General features: G+C 37.1%; 2 protein-coding genes and 1 non-coding gene across 4 annotated transcripts; 1 reads left to right on the top strand and 2 right to left on the bottom strand.

Annotated features, from left to right (window-relative positions):
* Positions 1–6933: 6933 nt before the first annotated feature.
* LOC106417169 lies at positions 6934–9884 on the bottom strand. Its single transcript, XM_013858015.1, has 4 exons — positions 9735–9884; positions 8837–9671; positions 8269–8690; positions 6934–8124 (listed from the first exon to the last, which is right to left on the bottom strand). Exons 1-4 carry the CDS (start codon positions 9882–9884, stop codon positions 6934–6936), a joined length of 2598 nt encoding a protein of 865 aa, XP_013713469.1.
* A 7186-nt stretch (positions 9885–17070) lies between these two features.
* On the top strand, positions 17071–17143 carry TRNAK-CUU. The gene has a single exon. It is a non-coding gene; the product is annotated as a tRNA-Lys (tRNA).
* A 519-nt stretch (positions 17144–17662) lies between these two features.
* Positions 17663–22332, bottom strand: LOC106416514 (protein transport Sec1b-like). Of its 2 annotated transcripts, none has more exons than XM_048768326.1 (21): positions 21943–22332; positions 21609–21667; positions 21416–21497; positions 21244–21322; positions 21118–21168; positions 20922–21018; positions 20781–20813; positions 20406–20531; positions 20127–20318; positions 19975–20058; positions 19780–19878; positions 19584–19660; positions 19402–19498; positions 19143–19268; positions 18966–19061; positions 18745–18867; positions 18565–18639; positions 18297–18475; positions 18102–18192; positions 17922–18011; positions 17663–17838 (listed from the first exon to the last, which is right to left on the bottom strand). In XM_048768326.1, exons 1-21 carry the CDS (start codon positions 22013–22015, stop codon positions 17782–17784), a joined length of 1986 nt encoding a protein of 661 aa, XP_048624283.1. In that variant the 5' UTR covers positions 22016–22332; the 3' UTR covers positions 17663–17781. The 2 variants fall into 2 exon arrangements, with proteins under 2 accessions (XP_048624283.1, XP_013712882.1); XM_013857428.3 differs by having other exon boundaries at positions 18565–18642; positions 21943–22328.
* Between the last annotated feature and the right edge of the window lie 907 nt (positions 22333–23239).

Here is a 23239-nt window from a genome sequence, read left to right as displayed (position 1 = left end):
TTGCACCTCAATCCAAGGCTCTTCTCTCATGCAGATCCTCAACCAGTTGTGTATGACTGCTGTAACCGGTCCGGGTTTGGAGTTTGTAATTATTGATTGTGACTTCGTATCCATTGAACCTACGGGATCCTCTTTCTTTGGCTTGATGGAATCTTATCGCCACTTCCTTTCGTAGTTGGCCTAGCTAATGATGTCTACGGCTGCTCTGGTTAGCGGATTTTGTTGTACCGGAGGGAACTCACGGCTAATGACATGCCGGTGTGAGGCAGGTTAAGTGAGAGTCCTGTTTCAACTTTATTAATCTGTCTTTTGTGATTATGTTAGGTTCATGGTCTGTTTGATCTTTTAAGTTTAACCATCTATCTTAGAATTATAATTTTTGTTTGTTGTTTCTGGTTTTTCAGTTTGTTTCCTATGTGTGGGATTAGTTTCCGGGGATATTCATGTCGTCCGCCGGCTTTAGTTTGATCGGGTTTGTGTGGATCTCTGATTGGTGTAAATCTGTTTGTGTTCTAATGAAATCTGTTCAAGGAAAAGAAACATGGTGCGTTCCAAATCATATAAACTCTCACAAAAACAACTTTTAGTAAGAGAAAGCCACCAAAATAAATTCCAACTTAAAAAAAAGCAAAAAAAAACCTGAACTTGGATTCGAGCAATTTAAATCCTCATCTTTTAAATATTTGCCAATTTAGGGTCCGATTGGTTCAAACGCAGCGGTTGCGGGTGCGGAAGTTTGCGGATGCGGGTGGTTGCAGTTTCAAGTGTTATTAAGCATTTGAAATGAATGGCACAACGTTTGAAAATTGTTGCGTTTGCGGGATATTTGTGACTGGTTGATTATAAGATATTGCATCAGTTTAATAATAAATTACCGATATTAACATATTATAACATTATAAAAATATAATACGCCATCTTTAGAGAACATATCATCTTCATCAAATTCCCAAATCGACGAGACATCCTTCCACTGAAAACACAGAGCAAAGAAGAGTTCTAGGTCCGATGAAGACAACAATTTGTAGTACCTCTAATGACAGGTAAATTTCATGTGGATTAAAGTTGTGAGAAAATTTTTGGCCTTGTAGTTGATTTATGTTTGTGTCCCTGTTCTAAAAATCGGCCGTCTAGCCGCCTAGGCGCTACGCGTCGCTTTTCCGCCCCGATTTATGCCAAATCGGTTAAAAAAATCGGATATTCGATTTTTTCCGCCTAGACCGCCTAAATGACAGCCTAGCCACCTAGGCGGCCGCCTAATCTATTTTTTATTATTTTTTTAATTATTATTATTATTTTTTTTTTTTTTAATAATATTTTTATTTATTTATTTGATCTAATATTTTATAAATATCATTTATATTCATAATTTTGATGAAAATTACACTATATTAAGTTTATATATTCTATTTGTGTGTTTTATACAATTTTAAACATGAAAATGTATTAATGTTATACACAATTAAAGATTAACATGTTTTATAACATAGTAACCATCTAAAAATTCCGGCCCGCATAATTTCCGATTAATCCCCGATTTTCTCTTTAGGCGCTAGGCCCAACCCGACCGCCCGACTAGCGCCTAGCGCGTTCCCGAACAGAGGTTTGTGTTAATGGCTCTATTGACAGATTGTTGAATGTGAAAGAATAATTTTGGGTCTGAGAAACAAGAGATACGTGGGTGAATCCAGATATTTACAAAGCCACGTGATGACGACGAGAATGGATTGTGGTCATTGCTTTGTAATGATTGATTGATTATTGGTTCTATGAGAAGAGATACTCATGTAAAGAAAACAATAAGCTGTTCAATGAATTTTAAAAGCTATTAATGGTTGGTGATGGTGTGTTAAGTGTTGTGTCTCTCTTTTGTCTACTGTTCCTTTGTACAACCCGTGACCCGTGTCTGTCTCTTCTAGTGTTTTTAGCGTTTTTGTCCCAATAAAGTTAACTTCGCCTTATGCTTGCATTGCATCTCTTGTTCACACTTGTTTTTCCAGTAAATCTGCAATTCTCAGTCTAGCTCTTGAACATGGATATGAAACATACTGAGATTAGCATAGAATGCGTCTTTGAGTATTTCGTAGTAATCTCTATTTCATAATCACGAGTCATTGAGAAGAACAGTACTTAGACAAAAGAGAAGAAAAACTAGAAACATGAACAACTTTTGAAGTTTCTCTCACAGACAATACAACGTAGTAGAAGACAAGACCAACTCTAGGACATGATTTCTGCAGATTAAGATGCAGGACAGATATCCTCCAAATTGTAGAAAGTGAAAGATCAGAGACAACCAGAATAAGGAGCACACGAGAGAATTCAAAAACTTTATTCTTGTATATTAGAAACCTTTTAAACAATCCTCCTAGATCTGTTTAATCCGATTTACTCTCAGTCACACACGACTAGAGACGGACCAGTTTCTAAACTCTCAAACACACAAAGGTCGAGATGAACTTCGCAAGTCACTCACCTTAGCTAGCTTGATAAGAACAACCCTCTTGCTCAAGCTTTTCTCAATAAAACGTCTTACCTAAATCTACCTAAAGCAATCTAGTTATATACGTCCCCAACAATATTCTAATCACAAATATTGTGATAAACCCAAATCTTCTTTGCTTTGCACCAAAGCAATATCTCGGACCAATGAGCATCTGACACATCATTGTTCAACAACTAACTTCGTAGCATCATGTCACACACCGTTGCACTTGTGTAACCCATCCGTTTGACCAAAGAGATCCAAGCTCCAAATCTTGAGCTTTTATTCTCCCCCTTTTTATCTGAATGTGACATCCTAAGCTTCCTGCACCAGCAAGCATGACACAGAGCATTCCAAAACCAGATAGACATATGATTGTTAATTCCACAAGAACCAAATCATAATACATTAAAAGTTAAGCTTAACACATTGTTTTGAAACGTCATGATAGAATCGAAGTTATCCTAAAGTCTTAGCACTACATTCCGAAATCATATCTAGATAGAAACATCAAAATACTGAAACACAGAACAACGAGTGATAACTCATTCGCTAGCATCTTCTTCATCACCATCTTCGTCCTCCTCTTCATTCTCCTGCTGAGTTTGTGAGTACTGGGCATACTCTCCCCCTGCTTAGGTGCACATTTAGATAAAACTTATCTGTTAGCAACACACACATAAGACCTACACAATAAGACATGATATTCTTACTCCTCAGACGAATACGAATCGCCTTAAGGCTATCAATGGCTCGGTCAATGTCTTCCTCAAGACTAGCAATGCTTGAATCAGCTCATGTGTCTCGTCCATCCTTGATGTCTTTGATGACCAGCTTTGGAAGTCCAGTGAATTCATCATCTCGAGTGTCAGGAGGAATAATCCGCTGAAAATGAAGAACTTGCTGAATCAAGGTAGGAAACATGATTCGACGAGTCCTCTTTGTCTTAGTGTTCTCACCCATCGAAATGATCTGATCATACACTAGCTTTTCGAAGTCGAAACCACCTTTATGATGGTGAAGCATGTAGACAAACTTGAGACGCTCTTGATTCATGGATGTGTAATTCATCGAAGGGATCCAGATTGAACAGAGCAGCTTATACAACACCTGACTTGTAGCTGTGAGAAACTTCGAGCTCATATTTTCCCAACGATTGATCTGACCATTAGTGAGAAAACCACATACTTCATCAATATTATCCTCCATCCAGTTGGGATCTTCCTCAAATCCAGGAATAGAATACAAGGAATTAATCAAACTCGGACAAAATTCAACCAGAGAGCCTCTAACATACACAGCTACACCATCATCTCGTTCCTCAGCATCATGAAGATTTGCAATGAATTCTCTTACCACATTCGGCTGATAAGCGTCAAAGTCGATGAGAGTGTGAATCAATCCAGCATCGGTCACAATTCTCCTGACATCAGCTAAATTCTCATCCAAGAGATCGAGGCGTTGTTGATTGATGAACTTCCTGCGTCGCAGACCTTGGTACCTTTCAGTCGCCGCTAAATTGATGAACTTTGGGGTTGAAGGCATGCGCTTTGGTTGCAACAAATCAAGGTAGAACTAAGCCTTAGTTTGATACATGCTTCGGCTTTCCTCATATCTCTGTTCTTTGGACAGATTCGCCGGAGTCTCAGCTTCACCAAGGGTATTGTCATCATTGTCATCGGAGGAGTTTTCAGAGAGAGATTCAACTTCTTGTTCGGTCGGTTCCGGCGGAGGTGGAGAAACAACAGTTGGAGCACGGAAACGAGAATGCTTCCTTGATTGCTGACTTGAGCCGGTGGACGTCACATGAGTATCCATCGGAGCTGTCTCAGTGTCCTGAGAGAGTGCAGCTGCAGTTTCCGCAATGTTCTGGAGTCGTGTGCTTCGTCTTGATGGTTGCATATTGCTTTGAGAGGGAAGAGTGTGTCGACCAAGAGAACTCAAATGTGGCACAAGGAAGACACCGATTTCCCTACTTACCCTAGAAACACCTCAAATGGACCATTAGTAAAACAAAGAACCGGCCCAGACCAGGCCCAACCAACAGCTTAGGATTTTTTTTTAAAAACAATTATGAGACCCGTGAAGAAACAAAATTCAAAGCATAGCACAAGAATATAACCAAGTGTGAAGAGCATCACATTGGCCGCAAGAGATGTTGGATGAGTGAGAGAAGGAGAGCCTTGTCGAGCAGTAACAGAGTATCAATAATAAAAGCTAAACCTGTACAGACTGATAAGGCACAATGTGATGTCTTTTGCAAGAGAAGAATCACTGATGTCGCTTTCCCACACAGTTTGTCACCAAAATTTTTAGTGAAAATCAATGAACACCACCCACGTCTGTAGCTATTTCTCAGCCGAGTAGCTGTCACAAACGAGATCATCTCAAGACTATTTTTCAACCCCAACTCCATTATAACACTCATCTGCATGGTCTGGAAACATAGTATAGGTATCTTGTGTGTTTGCCTCTTCAACCCGAGAAATTAGATCAATTGTTCACCAAGAGAGTATCAATCAATATGGTGAGATAAGGAACGAGATCAGAGACAAAGTGGGGCAATACCCTGCTCCGAAATGAGTTATCACTAGAAAAGGATATCATCTCAGCCTAGTCAGGACAATGATCGAACTCATAGACAAAGTGGGGTGACACCCAGCTCCAACACGAGTATCCATCATTCCAAGCCTTTTTGCTTTAAGTTCATGTTTCTTTGTATTACGCTTTGAGTCATCTGTGCAGCAACTTTTACTCATACTTAGAAACACTCATCCTCTATTATGTTTCCTCTTTCTATCCAGACGGTGATCAATGCTCAAACCGAAAATGTTGCAGCATCCTGGTCCAAGATGAGTGCCTTTCATCAGTGAAACAGACGAGAGTGATATCATGAGTCAAAGTCAGAATGATTTTCAGGGAATGACTTGTTGGTTCAAGGTGTTAGTGTTGTGGTGACATCCCCACGTGTAGTACAACGTCTATACAGTGACTCTCCTCTCATGTCAGGACTTACTCAGAGATTGAGAATTCCCAACGCCTTCCGGAGGCCCAGAAAGGTGTTGTAGTCCAATGGTTTAGTAAATAGATCAGCAAGTTGCTTTTCAGTTGATACATGCTCAAGGATTACAACTTTCATCTCAACCAACTCTCTCACAAAGTGATGCCATATATCCACATGCTTGGTGCGTGAGTGCTGAACAGGGTTCTTAGAGAGATTTATAGCACTCATATTGTCACAATGAACGAGCATAGGATCATAAATGATATCATAATCCACAGCATTTGTTTCATCCAGAGCAGCTGTGTACAGCAGCTCCCTAAAGCTATGTACTCAGCCTCAGCTGTTGAGAGCGATACACAGTTCTGCTTCTTGATGTGCCATGACACCAAGTTGTTGCCTAGGAAGAAGCATCCTCCGGATGTGCTATGTCTATCATCTAAGCAGCCGGCCCAATCAGCGTCACAAAAACCTGCAAAATTGACGTTAGTTTCAAAAGTGTAATGAAGGCCAAAATCCAATGTACCTTTCACATATTTGATTATGCGTTTGACATCATTCATATGTGATTCCTTTGGCCGGATTGTAGTAAGGTATAAGAGACTCCCAATCATGGCTCGATAGAGCTTTTCGTCCACTGGTTTTCCATCCTCATCTCTTGACAGCTTCTTGGTTGTACTTATCGGAGTGCGTGCGATCTTACTGGTATGCATTCCAAACCTCTTGATAAGGTTCTTTGCATATGTGTTTTGAGATACCGTGATTCCATCAGACTGTTGCTTGATTTGCAGCCCAAGAAAATAACTCAGCTCTCCAACCATACTCATTTCAAACTCCTTTGTCATGGTTTTGACGAACTCATCTACCATACCTTTAGACGTTCCTCCAAAGATGATGTCATCGACATACACTTGGATGATCAAGATGTCTCTTCCATTTTCTGCTATAAACAATGTTTTGTCGACTCCCCCTCTCTGGAATCCAGCTTTAACTAGGAACTCTGTCAATCTCTCATACCAAGCTCGTGGGGCTTGTTTAAGACCATAAAGAGCCTTCTTGAGCTTGTAAACATAGTCAGGGAAATAAGGATCTTCAAAACCCTTAGGCTGAGTAACATACACTTCTTCTTGCAGTATGCCATTCAAGAATGCACTCTTAACATCCATCTGATATAGTTTAATCTTGAACTCGCATGCCATTCCAAACACAATCTGATTGACTCAAGCCTAGCAACTGGAGCAAATGTCTCATCAAAGTCCACACCTTCAATTTGCGAATATCCTTGTCCTACAAGTCTCGACTTGTTTCTGACAACATTTCCTTCTTCATCAGTTTTGTTCTTATGAATCCATTTTGTTCCAATGATGTTAACACCATCTGGTCTTGGAACTAACTCCCACACTTGCAATCGCTCAAACTGCTCTAGCTCTTGATGCATTGAGTCTGTCTAGTATTCATCCTCCAACGCTTCTTGGATGTTCTTAGGTTCGATCAGAGAGACTAAGCACTCCACAGTGTTCATCTTAGCCATGAAACACACCAACTTAACCATTTCATTGAAGTCAATTTGCTTCTTGCGTGTGACCCTTTCATCGAAGACTCCACCAATCACATCTGCAGCAGAGTGGTTCTTATGTACCCGTCCTTGATCAAGATCAACTAGTATTGCATCCTGTTCAACTTCCTCTTGGCACTCATACTTAACATGAGCTTCGATTGGTGTAGCGATTGTTGGTGTCACACAGTCAATGGTTTGTGTTACTCTGGCTTGGTAGAAACCAACATTATCGTCAAACACAACATTCACGTTATCACTCACGAACTTGGTGCGTTTATTGAATACTCTGTATGATGAGCTGTTAGACGAGTAGCCAAGGAACATTCCAACATCACTTTTAGCATCGAATTTTACCAAGTGATCTTTATCATTTAGAATGTAGCATAAGCACCCGAAGACATGCATGTGACTCAGATTAGGAGTTTTTCCTTTGAAGATCTCATACGGTGTAGTCTTTGTCTTAGGTCTCACGTATACCCGGTTTATCACATAACATGCGGTACTCACTGCTTCTGCCCAGAATCCTGAAAGGGCACTGTTACCACAGAGCATTGCCCGTGCCATATCCTGCAACGTTCTGTTTTTCCTTTCGACGACCCCGTTCTGTTGAGGAGTTCTAGGAGCAGCATATTGATGGCGAATTCCTTGACGTTGACAGAACCGATCAAACTGTTCATTTTGAAATTCACCCCCATGGTCACTATTGTTCTGGATGATTCCACCTTTTTCTTGTTTCAGCTGTAGCGCCAAGATACGAAAGCTCTGAAGAGCATCAGACTTGTTTCTTAGGAAATCAACCCAGGTGTATCTTGAGAAATCATCAACAAGAATGAAGATATATCGCTTGCCAGCAATGCTTTCAGGAGTAATTGGACCCATAAGATCCATGTGAACCAACTCCAATATGCGCTTAGAATGAATCTCAGTAATCTGTTTATGTTGAATCTTAATCTGCTTTCCTTGACAGCATGCTCCACATACAATATCAGTCTGATTCTCTAGATCAGGCACTCCACGAACAAATTCTGCATTTACTAATCTCGTCAAACCATGTGTGTTCATATGACCAAGTTTCTTGTGCTAGAGATCAAGTCTGGATTCACTAGCAGACAGACACAGGTGTGACGGCTTCCACATATAACAATTATTCCCTGAGCGAACTCTGCATAGGACGAGATTTCCTTTTGAATCGACAGCACGAGATTCTTTACTGTTGAAAAAAACCTCCAATCCATCATCACAGAGTTGGCTAACACTGATAAGATTTGCCTTAAGTCCATCTACGAAATAGACATTAATGAGTCTGGGAAGATCAGCCCTCTCCATCACACCTACACCACGAATTTTTCCTTGTCCTCCATCACCAAAGGTAACTTTGCCTCCTTTGATGTGTTCAAGTTTCTCAATGAAGTCTTGATTTCCTGTCATATGCTTAGAGAAACCACTGTCAAAATACCATGGGGTCTCAACCTGATTGTGAATTTTGGCACTTGTAAAAGCAACATTACTTATCACATCGTTTTCGCCTCGTAGAGTAGCAAAGTTACAGACAAACTCTTGTTCCGACTCAGTGTGTGGCTCAATACTCTTGTGAGGTATCACAACTTGAGAGAGCTCCTTGTAGTTAGGATATAAATCACACTTACCTATCCACACGTTACCGTAAAATGCAGGTTCCACATAGAGCCGGGACATTGTCCCAATGTGAGAAGATGATAAAGCGTTGCTGTCCCGGAGGTAAGCATCTAAATTTTCTTGTGGTTTTCAGAAAGTTGACTTTCCAGCGGCTTACTCTTATCCACCTCCTTAGCAAGTAACTCACTGAGCTGATTGACTTTTACTTCAAACTGCTTATGAACTCTTTCTTGTTCAGTCATGGCTCTCTTCAAGGCTAATATTTCCTGATCAGACTCTTTTAAGATAGATGGAGCAGGTGTCTGTAACGAGCTTTGTTCTAACTCCAAAATGTTCACTTGTGCCTTTAACATGGCCTTGTTATTGAGAAGTTGCAAGTTCTCATGACTGAGTTCAGCAAATTTATCGAAAAATGTCTTATACTCTATTTCAAGTTCTTGATTTAGTCCATCGTCTTCCTCTTGGTCACTTAACTCAGCAAGATTTTCAGACTTCTTATCATCTTCTTGTCCGATCAGGGCTATGAAGTTTAAGTGCATCTCCTCATCTCCACTATCGCTATCCGACTCTGTGTCGCTGAAGCAAACAAGAGATTTATCCTTCTTTAAGGTGTTGGGACATTCACTCCGATTATGCCTGATTCCTTTGCACTCAATGCATTTCAGCTCCTTTCTCTTGGCTAGGGGACACTCGTTTCGGAAATGACCATATCCTTCACATTCATGACACTGAAGATCCTTCTTTTTGGAGTTTTTTGATGAGCCCAGTCTTGAATGTTGAGTGTTTCCTCGGTCAGATTCACTCCTCTGAGAACGTCCGCTTGAACGACTCCTACCTTTTTCCATATGCTTAACAAATTTGTTGAAGTTTTGAGCCATAAGTCCCAAAGTTTCTTCAATTTTTGAGACTTTGTCACCTTCATTTGCGTCAGCCTTAAATGCAATACTCTTTTGAGTGTTTGCCAGTCGATCAAATTTCTCAAGGTCATGAACCTTTAGAATACCAGACAGTTAATCAAACTTCATCTCATCTGTGTCAAGAGCAATGTTGAGAACCGCTTTGTATGCTTCGAACCTTGGTGGTAACCATCTCAGCAACTTCTTCACCAAATCCTTTTCTTCATATTTCTTCCCAAGTACATAAGACTCACTTGCTAGCTCGCTGATCTTTGAGATAAACCCATCAATAGGTTCATCGTCATCCATTCTTAGGTTTTCAAACCTCGATGCAAGATGATCTATCTTGGTCCTTCGTACACTGGTATTACCTTCAAAATGATTGACCAGAGTATCCCAAGCTTCCTTATCTGACTCGCATCCTTGGATGATTTTAAATTGCTCCAAATCAACAACGGCAAATATTAACAGTTAAGGCTTTCGAGTTGAACTTTGAGGCTGCTTTATTCGAGTCAGTCCATTTGTCTTTAGGGTTTGGTCCCAATGTTGATCTTCCATGAGAACAGTGGGTGCAGATCAACCTTCTTCAACCGCAGTCCAAGCATCCTCATTAATTCCTCGAATTAGATGTTGCATCCTTGCTTTCCAGTGGCCAAAGTTGCTTCCATCAAGTATGATAGGCTTTTGCAATGTCACAAGTTCCTTCATGTTGTCCATGAAATCCGCAGGAACACAACCTGTTAGTAGTAAATGATACCACAGAGGTTTCATGCTCTGATACCAAATGAAAGATCAGAGACAACCCGAATAAGGAACACACGAGAGAATTCAAGAACTTTATTCTTGTATATTAGAAACCTTTTAAACAATCCTCCTAGATCTGTTTAATCTGATTTACTCTCAGTCACACACGAGTAGAGACAGACCAATTTCTAAACTCTCAAACACACAAAGGTCGAGATGAACTACGCAAGTCACTCACCTTAGCTAGCTTGACAAGAACAACCCTCTTGCTCAAGCTTTTCTCAATAAAACGTCTTACCTAAATCTACCCAACGCAATCTAGTTATGTACGTCTCCAACAATATTCTGATCACAAATATTGTGATAAACCCAAATTTTCTTTGCTTTGCACCAAAGCAATATCTCGGACCAATGAGCATCTGACATGTTATTGTTCCACAACTAACTTCGCAGCATCATGTCACACACCATTGCACTTGTGTAACCCATCTGTTTGACCAAAGAGATCCAAGCTTCAAATCTTGAGCTTACAGAAAGAACCAAAAATATTAACACCTAAAAGATGCAGGACAAGTTATGTTCTATAAAAGCCAGAGATGCAGCCTTTCTCAGCACTCCAGAAGCTATGCATCCCAAGATGCATGGATTCTAAATGAGAGACTGAAATTTTTAGAGTGCCGATAAATAATTGATGGAATGGAAATAAATGAAATGATAGAAATGGAATACATCAAAAAATGGAACGAAATTCATTCCATAACTAAATTTGTTTTGGAATCATTTCTCTTTGTATTTATCTATTTTTTCGTGGAATTGATGGACTGAATATTCCGTTCTATTTTTGTCAAATGGTAAATTCTTTTTGGAATTAATTGAATAATGCATTCCACGTCATTACATTCCAAAAATCAACAATCCACTTGCAACCTTTGGCTTTATTTAAGAAGAGAAGAACACATTTTATCTCATGTTGTAACTTTGCGTTGGGTTTATTTAAGAAAGAAGAACATATTTGATCTCAAACATTCTAATAAGTTAATTTGGGGCTCACGGAGCTTTTTTATTTATTGTCTTGTATTAAGTTAAGCGAGTTTAAGAGTTAACGACAGTTTATTTTTTTCACTAATAATAATTAACGGTTGATTTTAGAGTAGCTTAAATGACCTAGTCAACATAAATGTGAATTTAAATTGACCAATATTAAAAAGCTGAAGATTTAAATTGCTCAAATTCAAGTTCAAGGTTTTTTTGATTTTTTTCTTTAAAGTTAGAAGTTATTTTGGTGGTTTTCTCCTTTTAGTAAAGTAGAATTAGCTAAAACTTTTGTTACATAGAATGTGGCATAAATAAGGCAATTTCTCGATGTTTTCCGAACATTCCTAGTTTCCAAATACGTATGAGAGATGAGCAGTAGTTAGGCCATAAAGAATCAGAAAATATATTGTTGCCGGAAAAGGTAAAAAAATCAGAAATAATATTATCAGAAATATATTATCTTCTAACCAATAATAATTTGATAACTTTTTTGAAAAAGTAAAAAATCAGAAATAATATTATAGCTCGTAAAAATTCACAAAGCCATATTTTACTTATGATATATTATTTTGATGCTGGAAAAAAAAGATTTTGACGCTGTTAACCCCGTCAGCAAAACTCTAAACCCTTAAACTTTAAACCCTAAACATTGTTAGAAAAAAGCTAAACCCTAAATTTTAAGCTTTAAACCTTACACTTCAGGATGTTATAAAATTTGCCAAGTCATATTAATTTATAAAAAATAATTCATAAATAATATTGATTGCCGGATAAAAGATTTTTTTTTACGTTGTTAACAGCCTCTCCAAAATCCAAAACCCTAAATATCATCAGCAAAAAGCTAAACCGTAAACCTTAAACCCTAAAATCTAAGGTTGTTAACGCTTAGGGTTTAGGGCTTAAGACTTAGAGTTTAGGTTTAGGGCTTAGCGTTTAAAGCTTAGGGCTTAGCGTTTAAGCTTTTGCTGACGGCGTTAACAACGCCTAATTCTTTTTTTTTCCAACAGTTAATACTTTTTCTGATTTTTTTTTTCATATACAAAATATAATTGGCGAATTTTTATTGGCTATTATTTTTCGGTAGATAATACTATTTTTTATTTTTTACCTTTTAAAAAATAGAATATGAATTGTCAAATTGTTATTGCCTAGGTGAACACAAGAAAAACTCCATAAAGAATCAAAATGCCTTTCCCTTGATCAGCCTAATTAAGATTTAAATTATATCCGGGATTGCTCACTTGTCCCTACCCTCATTGATGTTAATAATGTCATCAAAGAAGTGGCTGCAACATTCACCGAAGTTATTATTGCACGTACTGATACCTCCACTCAAAAAACTTAAATTTCAGCACATTTGATGTGAAAATGTTTTTTTTTACGAATATAGTTTAGCATTTATTCAAAAAGAAATAATATTCTTTAGCTTTTGCTCTTTCTGATATTCATGTGAAAGAAAAAAAAAGTTTTAGAGACTTCTGTTGCTGCACTTGAGGTAGTTGTTGTTTGATATATTTGTTAGTAGCAAAATAAGATTTTCTTTATTTTATAACTTAATGTAGCTCTTCTTACAATCTCCTTTTTAAATAATTTTATGAACTTTTGTTTTCTTAGGAAGTTGAAATTCCTATTCCTAAAAACGAGAACAATATGTAGAACATTAAGTGTTAAGTGGTTTTGATACCCATAAAAATGGTGGTTTTGTTTTGTTTAAAAGACATGCCATTCAAGGTCTTTCCCTACTGGTATTAACTCTGGCTTACATTAATTGAAACTGCAAATCATTATATACCATTTTGTATGGAATGTTTTTAGGATATGTCTGCTAGAGATGTCAAATGGGCGGGTTGGGCGGATTTGGATGTGTTCGAATGAGTTTCATTTTTTTGCTAGACATTTTTGGTCGAAACCCAAATAGAACTATGTCCAAATGAGACCATAACCAAATAAGACCATGATTTGTTGGGCTGTCCACGGGTCCCATACGCCTACTTAATGCAAACAACATAACTTTCAGTTTTGAAGATGCAAAGATTCTTAAGTTTTTAATTTTAAAGATGTCATAGACTTAAACTTCATGTTTCAAAGTTATAAAAAACACACAAGTACACAACATTAAAAAGTGAAAACACACAAGTTCACAAGTTCACATAACAGAAACAAGTTCACATAACAGAAACAAGTTCACACACACTGACACATTCACCTTCATTCTCTTCCTCTTCATCTTTGGAATCACCTAACATATCAACAAGAAGTCAAAAGAACTGATGTTAACAAAACAAGACCAATACAAGATGACCATATCATACAAAACAAGACTCAATACAAGCAAGCAAATGCTTATTCATCCCCTAGGCATTTCAGACTCAATACATATCAGACTCGATACAAAAGATGAGATCTAGTCTGACGTGACTACTAGTGACAGATCAACCGTGACAGCTTACAACGTTGCTCCTAGAAACTGGGGTTACGGACAAACCTTCGAAGACTCAATACATATCAAACAAGTATTTCACATAACATAAACAAGCAAAGTCGACTTACTCATCGGTTTAAACCCATGGAGCCAGTTTCTTGTACATATGAGAGCTTGTACATTGGATGGTAGTATGCTTTTGTACTTGGTAAGGACCCGGCTTCCAGCACTAAAAGACGACTCTGAAGATACAATTGTAATGGGGATACAAAGACATCACATGCCATACGAGACAACTCCTTAAAGAGATAATTGTCTGCTAACCTCAAGTCAAGAGATAATTGCTAAAGATATTTAAGGTCATGAATGGAATTTTAAACACACTTTAAGAGGTGACTAATCTTTATTTCATATCAAATTTTGTGAGTTTAATTACTGGTCTATATTTTGGTTACAAACAACCAACTAGGTACACTAGAATGACATCTTTTCACATCTGATTGGAATGAGTTTGCAAAAGAAAAAAATTGGTTGCTGGAGACTCTTTTGTATTCCTTCCGTAAATTCATCTGTTTTGCCGTTTTATTCTCTTTTGTTTCTTGAATTTTGGATTTAAACTATTTGTTATCCTAGATGAGAGAATGGGGAATCACGAGTTGGAATCAGAAAAGCAGCTCATCAGCAACACAACATACCATCATCTGTAATTTCAAAACAGAGTATGCACCATGGTGTAGTTGCTATTGCACTGAGTATGTTCGTTGTGTTCTATAAAGGTAAATATATATTTTGGCTACTCTAACTAAACATTATGAAAATAGTTTATTGAAAAAATACACTTTTATTTATTTTGATTTGATGATATCAGGTTGAGCCAATTCCTTGTCGTCTTCAATAAATTTGTAGATGTAATGATTAAGAAATTTAGTATAGGCTCCAAATTTTAGATGAAGTTCAAAGGAAAATATTTAAATGAAATAAGGTAAATCTTGAAAATTTATTTTACTTTTTTTCAAAATATGATTACTTACACAAATGATTTTACTACAATATATATTATGGAACAATAGTAGGAGTGATAGACTTCTCCATTCATTGGAACGATTCAGAATGGTGAAGTCTAGAAGAATGTTTCTGAGTTCGTAAAAGTTTGGCGTTTTTGTTTACCAACTAGGCATGACTCACATAACCTTTCTTCATCACTTATCTTGGGCAATGCTTGAACCATCTCTTGTTGGGACATAGTTTTAATTGTTTTAAAACTTTCATGTTCGAACCTTGCATGCCACCTCTATGTATCGTCTTCAAGTCTTGAGCTTAGGCACATAGGCTTTCCAAACTTTAGATTTATTTTGGAAATCCTATTTGATGATCGTATGACTTTTACTAAGAGTCTCACGCTTGGATCATGAACCGTTGCTTGTCCTAGACTTAGTATGTTGCTCTTGAGATGAAGAATATATTAGATATTGGTTACTGGTTTTTGTTCACCAGTTTTGCCTAGAAAAAGGATTAATCCTTTACCTTCTATATTAATGTACAAATCATCTCCAAATTTTACCTTACCTTTAATTTTTTCCGTTCAGCTTCGAGAAGTAAGATTAGTTGCCAGTCATATGATTGTTTTCTCCATCATCTAGATACGAAATATCTCTTCCCCTTCCTCTGTTTCGTATTTCTTTGGTATTAGATTTTCTTCATCCAAGAATACAACTTTGTGCATATAAAGCACTGTATTAGCTTCTTCTATTGTCTCTGTTTTATTTGCTTCTTGTATCTTTTGTTTTGTCGGCAAGGTCATGGACTTTCTCGCTGGGCGAGTGCATCCGCAGCCTTAATGCTTTTTGTTGGTTGGTTCCATTATCACAAAGCAGCTCCAAAATTGGCTTGGTTCCAAAATGTATAATACATGCTGAATCACCATCTATCAGGACATACGGATGCGAAGTGGTTAGTTTTTTCACATAAAAAAAAATGTTGTCGATCTATCCTTCTTCTACTTTTCTTGACTTTGATCGATTTGATTTGTTGTTCTATATCTTGTGAGATGAATTTATCTCTTCCACGTCCTCTATATCCTTGGCCTCCTCTTCCGCGAATTTTCTCCCTCGTGATGTTGTAAAGTTTTGTTTATATGTATTTGAGTATAAAAGCTTGCCTTGTGTGTCTCCACTATTCTCCTCATCAAGAATTCTTTCTTCATATGCTTTTAATCTTCCAATAATATCTTTAAAAACCTGTTGAATTTAAATCCAAAACTTGCTCGAGAGAGGCTATGATTTGAATATACTTGCTTATAGGTAAACTATTGAGAAATTTCTTCAAAAGCTTGTTTTCCTCAATCGTTTTTCCAAAATAAGCTGACTTCGATGCAATCTCTTATAGCTTTCCCACAAAGCTATCTATTGTATCTGAATCTTTCATCTTGATTCTATCAAAATCGTACATAAGGGTTTATAGACGTCCTTCTTTGACGTGATTAGCTCCTAGGTGCCATGCTTTGATCATATCCGATATCACTTTTGAAGTTTCTTGTTCGCCTGCTTGCAGAATAAGAGCCTCCGGGATAGCTTGAAACAATAGTCCTATTGCGACAATGTCTTCGTCAGGTTCCTTCGTTCTGAGTTTGGTCGTATCTCATACCTTATATATTTTCAACAAGACTTTCATCTTCATGCCCCATACCGTGTAGTTAGTTGCGTTCAGCATGAGGCATGGGATCGATGGTGGTGTGTGATTTCCTTCGGGCGAGTTGGAATGTTTTGTCCCATGACTCTATTATCTAAAAGTTATGATACCAATAATATAAAGAATAGCTCTCTTCATTAATGTTTAGAAAATCATTCAACACTAAACTCTCAATTCTTTATCATTGTCACAACTCAACAATGGTATATATGGTGCTACCCCAACTTTGCTATTTCATTTTCCTATCCTAACTAACTTGTTAGATTTATCTTGGGGCTATCGAAGCTCTCCCTACCTCCTATGTGAAGTTTTATCTCTATAGATTTTAGGGGCTATTAGGCCGGCCTTTGTCGACAAAATAAATATGCTGAATAGCTGCTTCCGACATTGGTTGGTCATGATGTATAAGTTTTGCGGGACTTTTCTTGCATATGTTTATACTTAATATTGTTTCGTCATGAAGAGGTAAGAAGATTTCATGTCATCAAAGCCTTATTTGTTCTTCTTAATATGAAAATGTCTTTGAGAAACCATTGTTCACGTCTCTTCTTTGTTACCAGTGGTAGATAGTAGTAAAATACCATAAGTTACCAAACCAAACAAGCAGCCCGTCTAGCTCAGTTGGTAGAGCGCAAGGCTCTTAACCTTGTGGTCGTGGGTTCGAGCCCCACGGTGGGCGTATTTACTTTTTGTTTTCTCATTATTGTTTTATTGAACACACGGGCAGAGTTAAAAAAAATCAACCAATTAGTTTCTTTTACAGTTTTCAAACCAAGGAAACAAACAGAATGTGTTTATTTCCCTGTTCGGGAACGCGCTAGTCGGGTTGGGCCTAGCGCCTAAAAAGAAAATTGGAAATTAATCGGAAATTATGCAGGACGGAATTTAGATGGTTTACTATGTTATAAAACATGTTAATCTTTAATTGTGTATAACATTAATACAGTTTCATGTTTAAGATTGTATAAAACATACAAATAGAATATATAAACTTAATATAGTGTAATTTTATTCAAACTTATGAATATAAATGATATTTATAAAATTTTAGATCAAATAAACAAATAAAAATATTATTTAAAATAAAAAAAATAAAAAAAATAAAAAATAGATTAGGCGGCCGCCTAGGCGGTCATTTAGGCGGTCTAGGCGGAAAAAATCGGATATCCGATTTTTTAAACCGATTTGACATAAATCGGGACGGAAGAATGACGCGTATAGAACAAGGTTTATTTACATAAGGAAGACATCATGTATAGAACAAGGTTCATTTATTGTCTAGAAGGGGAGAAACCTCTCCAAAACAAATACAAGAGATTAGATGTCGATATCATCCAGTGAAATCTCCTCTTCTTCATTTATTTGTTTCATTTTCTGTACACAACATAAAGACATTGTTAGTCATTAATGAAACAGAGACGAATAGAACAAATTTGGGGGTGCGAAAGACTTTATACAGTAAGGAAAGTTTGGGGATCAAGGAAGCTGGAGGAGCCTAGGATAACTTCTCTGTCAAGCTTCTCCGTAAGTTTGTGGCAAACCCTTAGCTGTAACAAATCCAAAAATGTATCACTAATTATCCCATTTGGTTAAGCAATTGATGAATCCTCAGACCAGTCAATAAGCATTCACAATACCTCAGATCTCGTTGCTCCTCCTACTATGAAGACGAAAATCCTCTGCCCCTTTTTCTTGAATCCGCTAGATGCTCGTCCTAGAACTGAGTCACTGAAACACACATAGAGATTGTGAATAAAGTCAATGTTGATTGCACCATTATCATCAAATAAGATCTTTACAAGGACTTGAATCGTCAGAAAGATGGGAATTACCTGAAATATCCATCCTCAGAAAGATGGCGCCTTGCCCAAGTTGGTGTTCGTCTTGAATGAGGCAATACTGGACTCGCTGATGGAGACTGAGAGGCAGAATAAAAGGTTGGTTTTGGTTCATTCATACAAGGATAGTCTTGCTTTGGCAAATGACCTTTGTTAAGTTTCTCAACAAGTTCCTGAATAAAAAAGAGAAAGAAACCAAACATGTTACCGTATCTGTCTGAACAAACACTGCTGAAAGTGAAATAGAGATGAAATTTAGAACCTCTACGATTGGATAAAAACGAGACAGTTGCCATGTTTGAGTTTCACCAACCCGGTCTTTACGAGCCGCTCGCTTCTTCTGATTCACATGGATCAGAAGTTTCCAGTTATTAGATTTTCATGTAAGATCTCAGTCTTAAGACACTGTGATAAGAAAACAAGAATGAGGAAGAATACGTACCTTAAGGACATCAAACTTGAGAGAGAAAGATCCTGTTGTGCTCCGTTTAGATTCTGTATGTACTGGTCCAAGTAATCTCAAATTGTTCACAGCTACTACGTCATCCCCCGACAATTTCGCTAGCTGAAGGATTTAATCAAAGATGTAGAAAAGCTCAAAAATCATAATCAATCATCCTTAGCTTCCATCAAGCCTTTTGAGGGAGGAATAGTGTTTTATACCTCCATCATCTTTCGTCCCTTTTCACCTTCAAACTTCTTGGGGTAGATTGCGGCAAGAATCATCATCAACCGTAGCTTGCTTTCTTGGTTTATAACCTGGAAATGTTGAACATTTTCAGCACAACAATCTTATGATGTCTGAAACTAAAACGAAGAAGAAAAAAAAGAGAAGCTTACATTGTTGGTGCTCAAGAATTTGATGACGTCTTTTCTTCCAGCATCCCCAAAAACAAGGTCCTGCTCTAGCTTCCCGAGTTCTCTTAGACCTTGCTCCATTATTGTTCTGTTAATTGTTCTAGCAATCTGCAGTGACATTAACCATGTCTATTTTATAAAGTAAAAGGGATACCTTGTCACGTTAAGCTAATCAACGTGCAAGATAAAGATATTTAGTCAAACTTTCTTCAATGGTTTATGTTATAAGTTTAAAACTGACCTCTACATGAAGTGAGAGCTTGTCAATTTGCTCACTGTACTGTGGCAAAGCGTGAACCACCTTCTTCAAATCTTTTGATGAAATGTCACCAGAGTCTCTGGATACAAGAAGTCAATAAATTAATCAGAATAGTTCTAGTGGATCACTTGAATCGATAAAAAAAAAGTCAAACCGGTAAATACTTTGAACTGTGTTTCAATTGCGCGGCTTTGTTCTTCGACACGAAGTTTGTCATCTTCTCATGCAATCTTTCACTTGCCTAAACAAAAAAAACAAGAAGAGATTACTCCCAAACAAATCCACATAAATGACATTACCCACATGTGAAACATAAAAGTCTGAGAAAGAGGAGGCATGATAATATAGCAAGAGAATTACATCTGCAATATGAACATCACGAAGCTCCACCCAAATGGGATCTTCTTCATCTAAAAGAACCTCTCTCATTTCAGGATCACCACCACTTCTACTCGGAACCTATACACTAAGAAATAAAAGACAAAATTACCATATCCTGTAGTGATGAGCTCCAACAAAATTTTATAAGATCTGAACGCAAAATCAAAATGTCACCTCGTATGTATATTTATTTCCTTCCATCTTAAGCAAATCATGGCACATTGCATCATATGTCCACTCATGAATGAGAGGTGCGATCTAAGAAGAGCACAAAAAGGTTATTCAAGTTAAAACTAAAAGATAATTGTCTCAGTAAAGATCCAGACCTGGTCTATGGATCGATCCAGGATAAGTAGTTCACATGTTTCAGTCTGAGGAAAATCTTCGATTGTCTGTTTGTATCTTGCCAGACAGTTCCATACACCAGCAGCAAGCTTTGTAGGAATCAACTCTCGGTAAGTTGTCATTGTTGTAGCATCAAGAGCTTTGGCTCCACGGTAGCGCACAAAGGGGTATTCCTGTATACCAAAAGAGTTTAAAGATAGGATTGTCTTAGTAAATTCATCCTAAATCAAACAAAGAAGGTTTTGATTTGTGCCTCGTACCTTTAGTGAAGCCAAAACTGTAGCAATGCGTTTAGCTACCACATTCAAGCAATAATCTGCTCTCTGATGGTTCTCCTCGTCGCTATAAAGATCTTCCAGAGCGTTTTCGTTATTCGTAACGAACCCCTGCGAAGACAATACATAGAAGGAATTAATAAACAGATTTCAATGTACAAACAAAATGGAAATGTTGTTGAAACACATTCATTTTCCTGTAGACAAGTCAGTTCTAAGCTGTTTTAAAGCTGTGTGTAAGTTTGGGCTCAAGAGAAGAAACCAATAAGTTGATAGTTCAAGACTGAAACTCATTATCAAATATCACAATTGTCAAACTAAGAGACTGAAATAAATCAAGATTATAAACACTGAAGATACCTGAATGTCCATGCTAATGTACTCCAAGTTCATCTGCATATAATGAAAATCAAATTTACATAATCTTAACTATTTTGTGAGATTGTACGTGACTACTAAGGAAAGTGAGAACAAAAGTAGAGGTGGCATATAAAAGTCGACCTCTTTCAATGCGCTAATTCGTTTCATCGCTCTCATGTCCTTCCTGATGAGAGTAACTAAGCTTCTCGAAACAGGAGAGCTAAAGAAAACGAAAGCCCTAAAGCAACATTGAACAAAAACAGTTAAATCATTTCGGACAAGTAAGTCCATAGGTATAACTGAAAAGTTGTGAAATAGGAAGGACTTGGTCACATACTTTTTGTAAAGCGGTGATTTTCCAGTCATATCAGACAAAAACGCATTGACACTGAAAAACAAAGAAAAAGCTTCAGAATATCTAATTTCATCTGCTAGAAACTGTCTCAGATGAAAGAGCTTTTACTTTGATTCGGTCGGTTGAATGAAGTATATGGCATCAAAGGAAGTCATAGGTTGCCTCTGTCTAGTTATGACCTCAGCCACTAGAAAACGAAACGAAAAAAAAAAAACATCAAAAAAAGTATCCAGACAGAGAAAGCAAAGCCAAGAAGAATAAAACAAAATAATATACTAACAAGAAATGCCTTGTTGTGAGATCTCAGACATTTTGGCAACAGATGACATAACCTTCACTGTGAACTTGTCCAGAATAAGCACCTACATACATAATATATTTCCAAGCTGAGGGAATCAATAAAATGAGAAGAAAAATTGACAAACCCCATCCATAGAAGGTAAAGTTTCAAGCAATTTTTGTGTAGAAATCACCTTCCAAACTGATATGGGGGTCCCATTTTTCTCTGGCATAAGCATTTCATACAGTAATCCTGAGATCAAAAGTGACAACAAATACATTATAAACCAGAAAAACTTTTGTAAGATTACCATAGACACACGGCTTGTTCTTGATTTAAGTTTAACAAAGCATCCGACAAACAAACCATGAAACAACATCTGACTCTCATCACGTTGACCTAATTCGAAAGCCATAAACCCCTAAGAACGCACACGATTTCTCAAACGAAACCCTAGAACACAAACACCAGAAGCCAGTCGGAAACACATAACTGGTAAGAGAGAAAGAGGGGGAAAAGAAGCTCACTCTCGCGGGTGATTTGCCTGAAACTCTTGTGATCTCCGCCATTTGAGTAGGATCCGGAATCGGAGAAAGACATGGCGTTTGAAAACACGATTTTGATCGACGGAAATTAAGAAAATTACGGTTGACTCGAAGGTAAGAGACTCCGAAACAGATTCTCGAAAGAGGAGGAGAAGATTAGTGTGTGTGTTTGATTTTTGAAGATCTTCTGGATCGAAGAAAAAGGGGGGAGAATCTAGGGTTTACGTGGTGATGAAGAGAAAAGTAAAAAGAAGGAAACTTGGCGCTTCTTCTAGACTTTCCGGGTCGGCTCCGAGAGCGAGCGAGCCCACGATTTTTCAAACTCTGAACGATTTTTCTCAGAGAACGTGTGTGAAAGTCAAACTTTGGGACCCAAGAATGGTAATTTTATTAAAAGAAGTTTTATTTGTGAAAGTAACCCTCAATATAATCAGTACTTTCTAAATAAGCCCACTATCTAAATATCACCGCCAACAGGTACACCTTTCTCTCGTCTTATATTTGTTACACCAGATCACTCATCCGCGCCCGTGCGCAGATGTAAATATTTTTAAGAAACTAAAATATAATAATTTGTGAATTTTTATACGTGCAAATCTCCAAAATACCACTTTTCTAAGTTTATATCACAAAAATAGCACTCAAAAACTAAAAAGACCAAAATAGCATTTTTCTAAGTTTATCCTTTGAAAATTTTAATTTTTTTATTTTTCAAAATTTGATATCTTATCCTCAAAACTTCATTTCTCAACTCTAAACCGTAAACCCTAAACTCTAAATCCTAAACCTTAAACTCTAAACCCTAAACCCTAAACCCTAAACTCTAAACCCTAAACCCTAAACTCTAAACCCTAAACCCTAAATCCTAAACCCTAAACCCCACCCTTTAACTCTAAACCCTAAGTTTGTGACTTTTGATAAAACATTAAGTGCTATTTTTATGACTTTTGACCTTGAGTGCTAGTTTGGGAACAAAAACTTGATTTAGTGCTATTTTTATCTTTTTATCTTTTTATATTGTTTTATTTAAAATTTTATTTATAACTTTTTTTAGGTGTGGTGTTATAAATTTATGTGCAATATATTCAACTTGGTCATGATATTTTATTTCTAAAATTACTAAAAATTGATTTTAAATGGGGTAAATCTCCAAAATAGCACCTTTCTAAGTTTATATCACAAAAATAGCACTCAAAAACTAAAATGACCAAAATAGCACCTTTCTAAGTTTATCCTTTGAAAATTTTAATTTTTTATTTTTCAAAATTTGAAATCTTAT

This window comes from Brassica napus, chromosome C9, assembly GCF_020379485.1.
Source record: "Brassica napus cultivar Da-Ae chromosome C9, Da-Ae, whole genome shotgun sequence".
Lineage (NCBI taxonomy): Eukaryota > Viridiplantae > Streptophyta > Magnoliopsida > Brassicales > Brassicaceae > Brassica > Brassica napus.
This window is presented reverse-complemented; position numbering and strand designations above follow the sequence as displayed.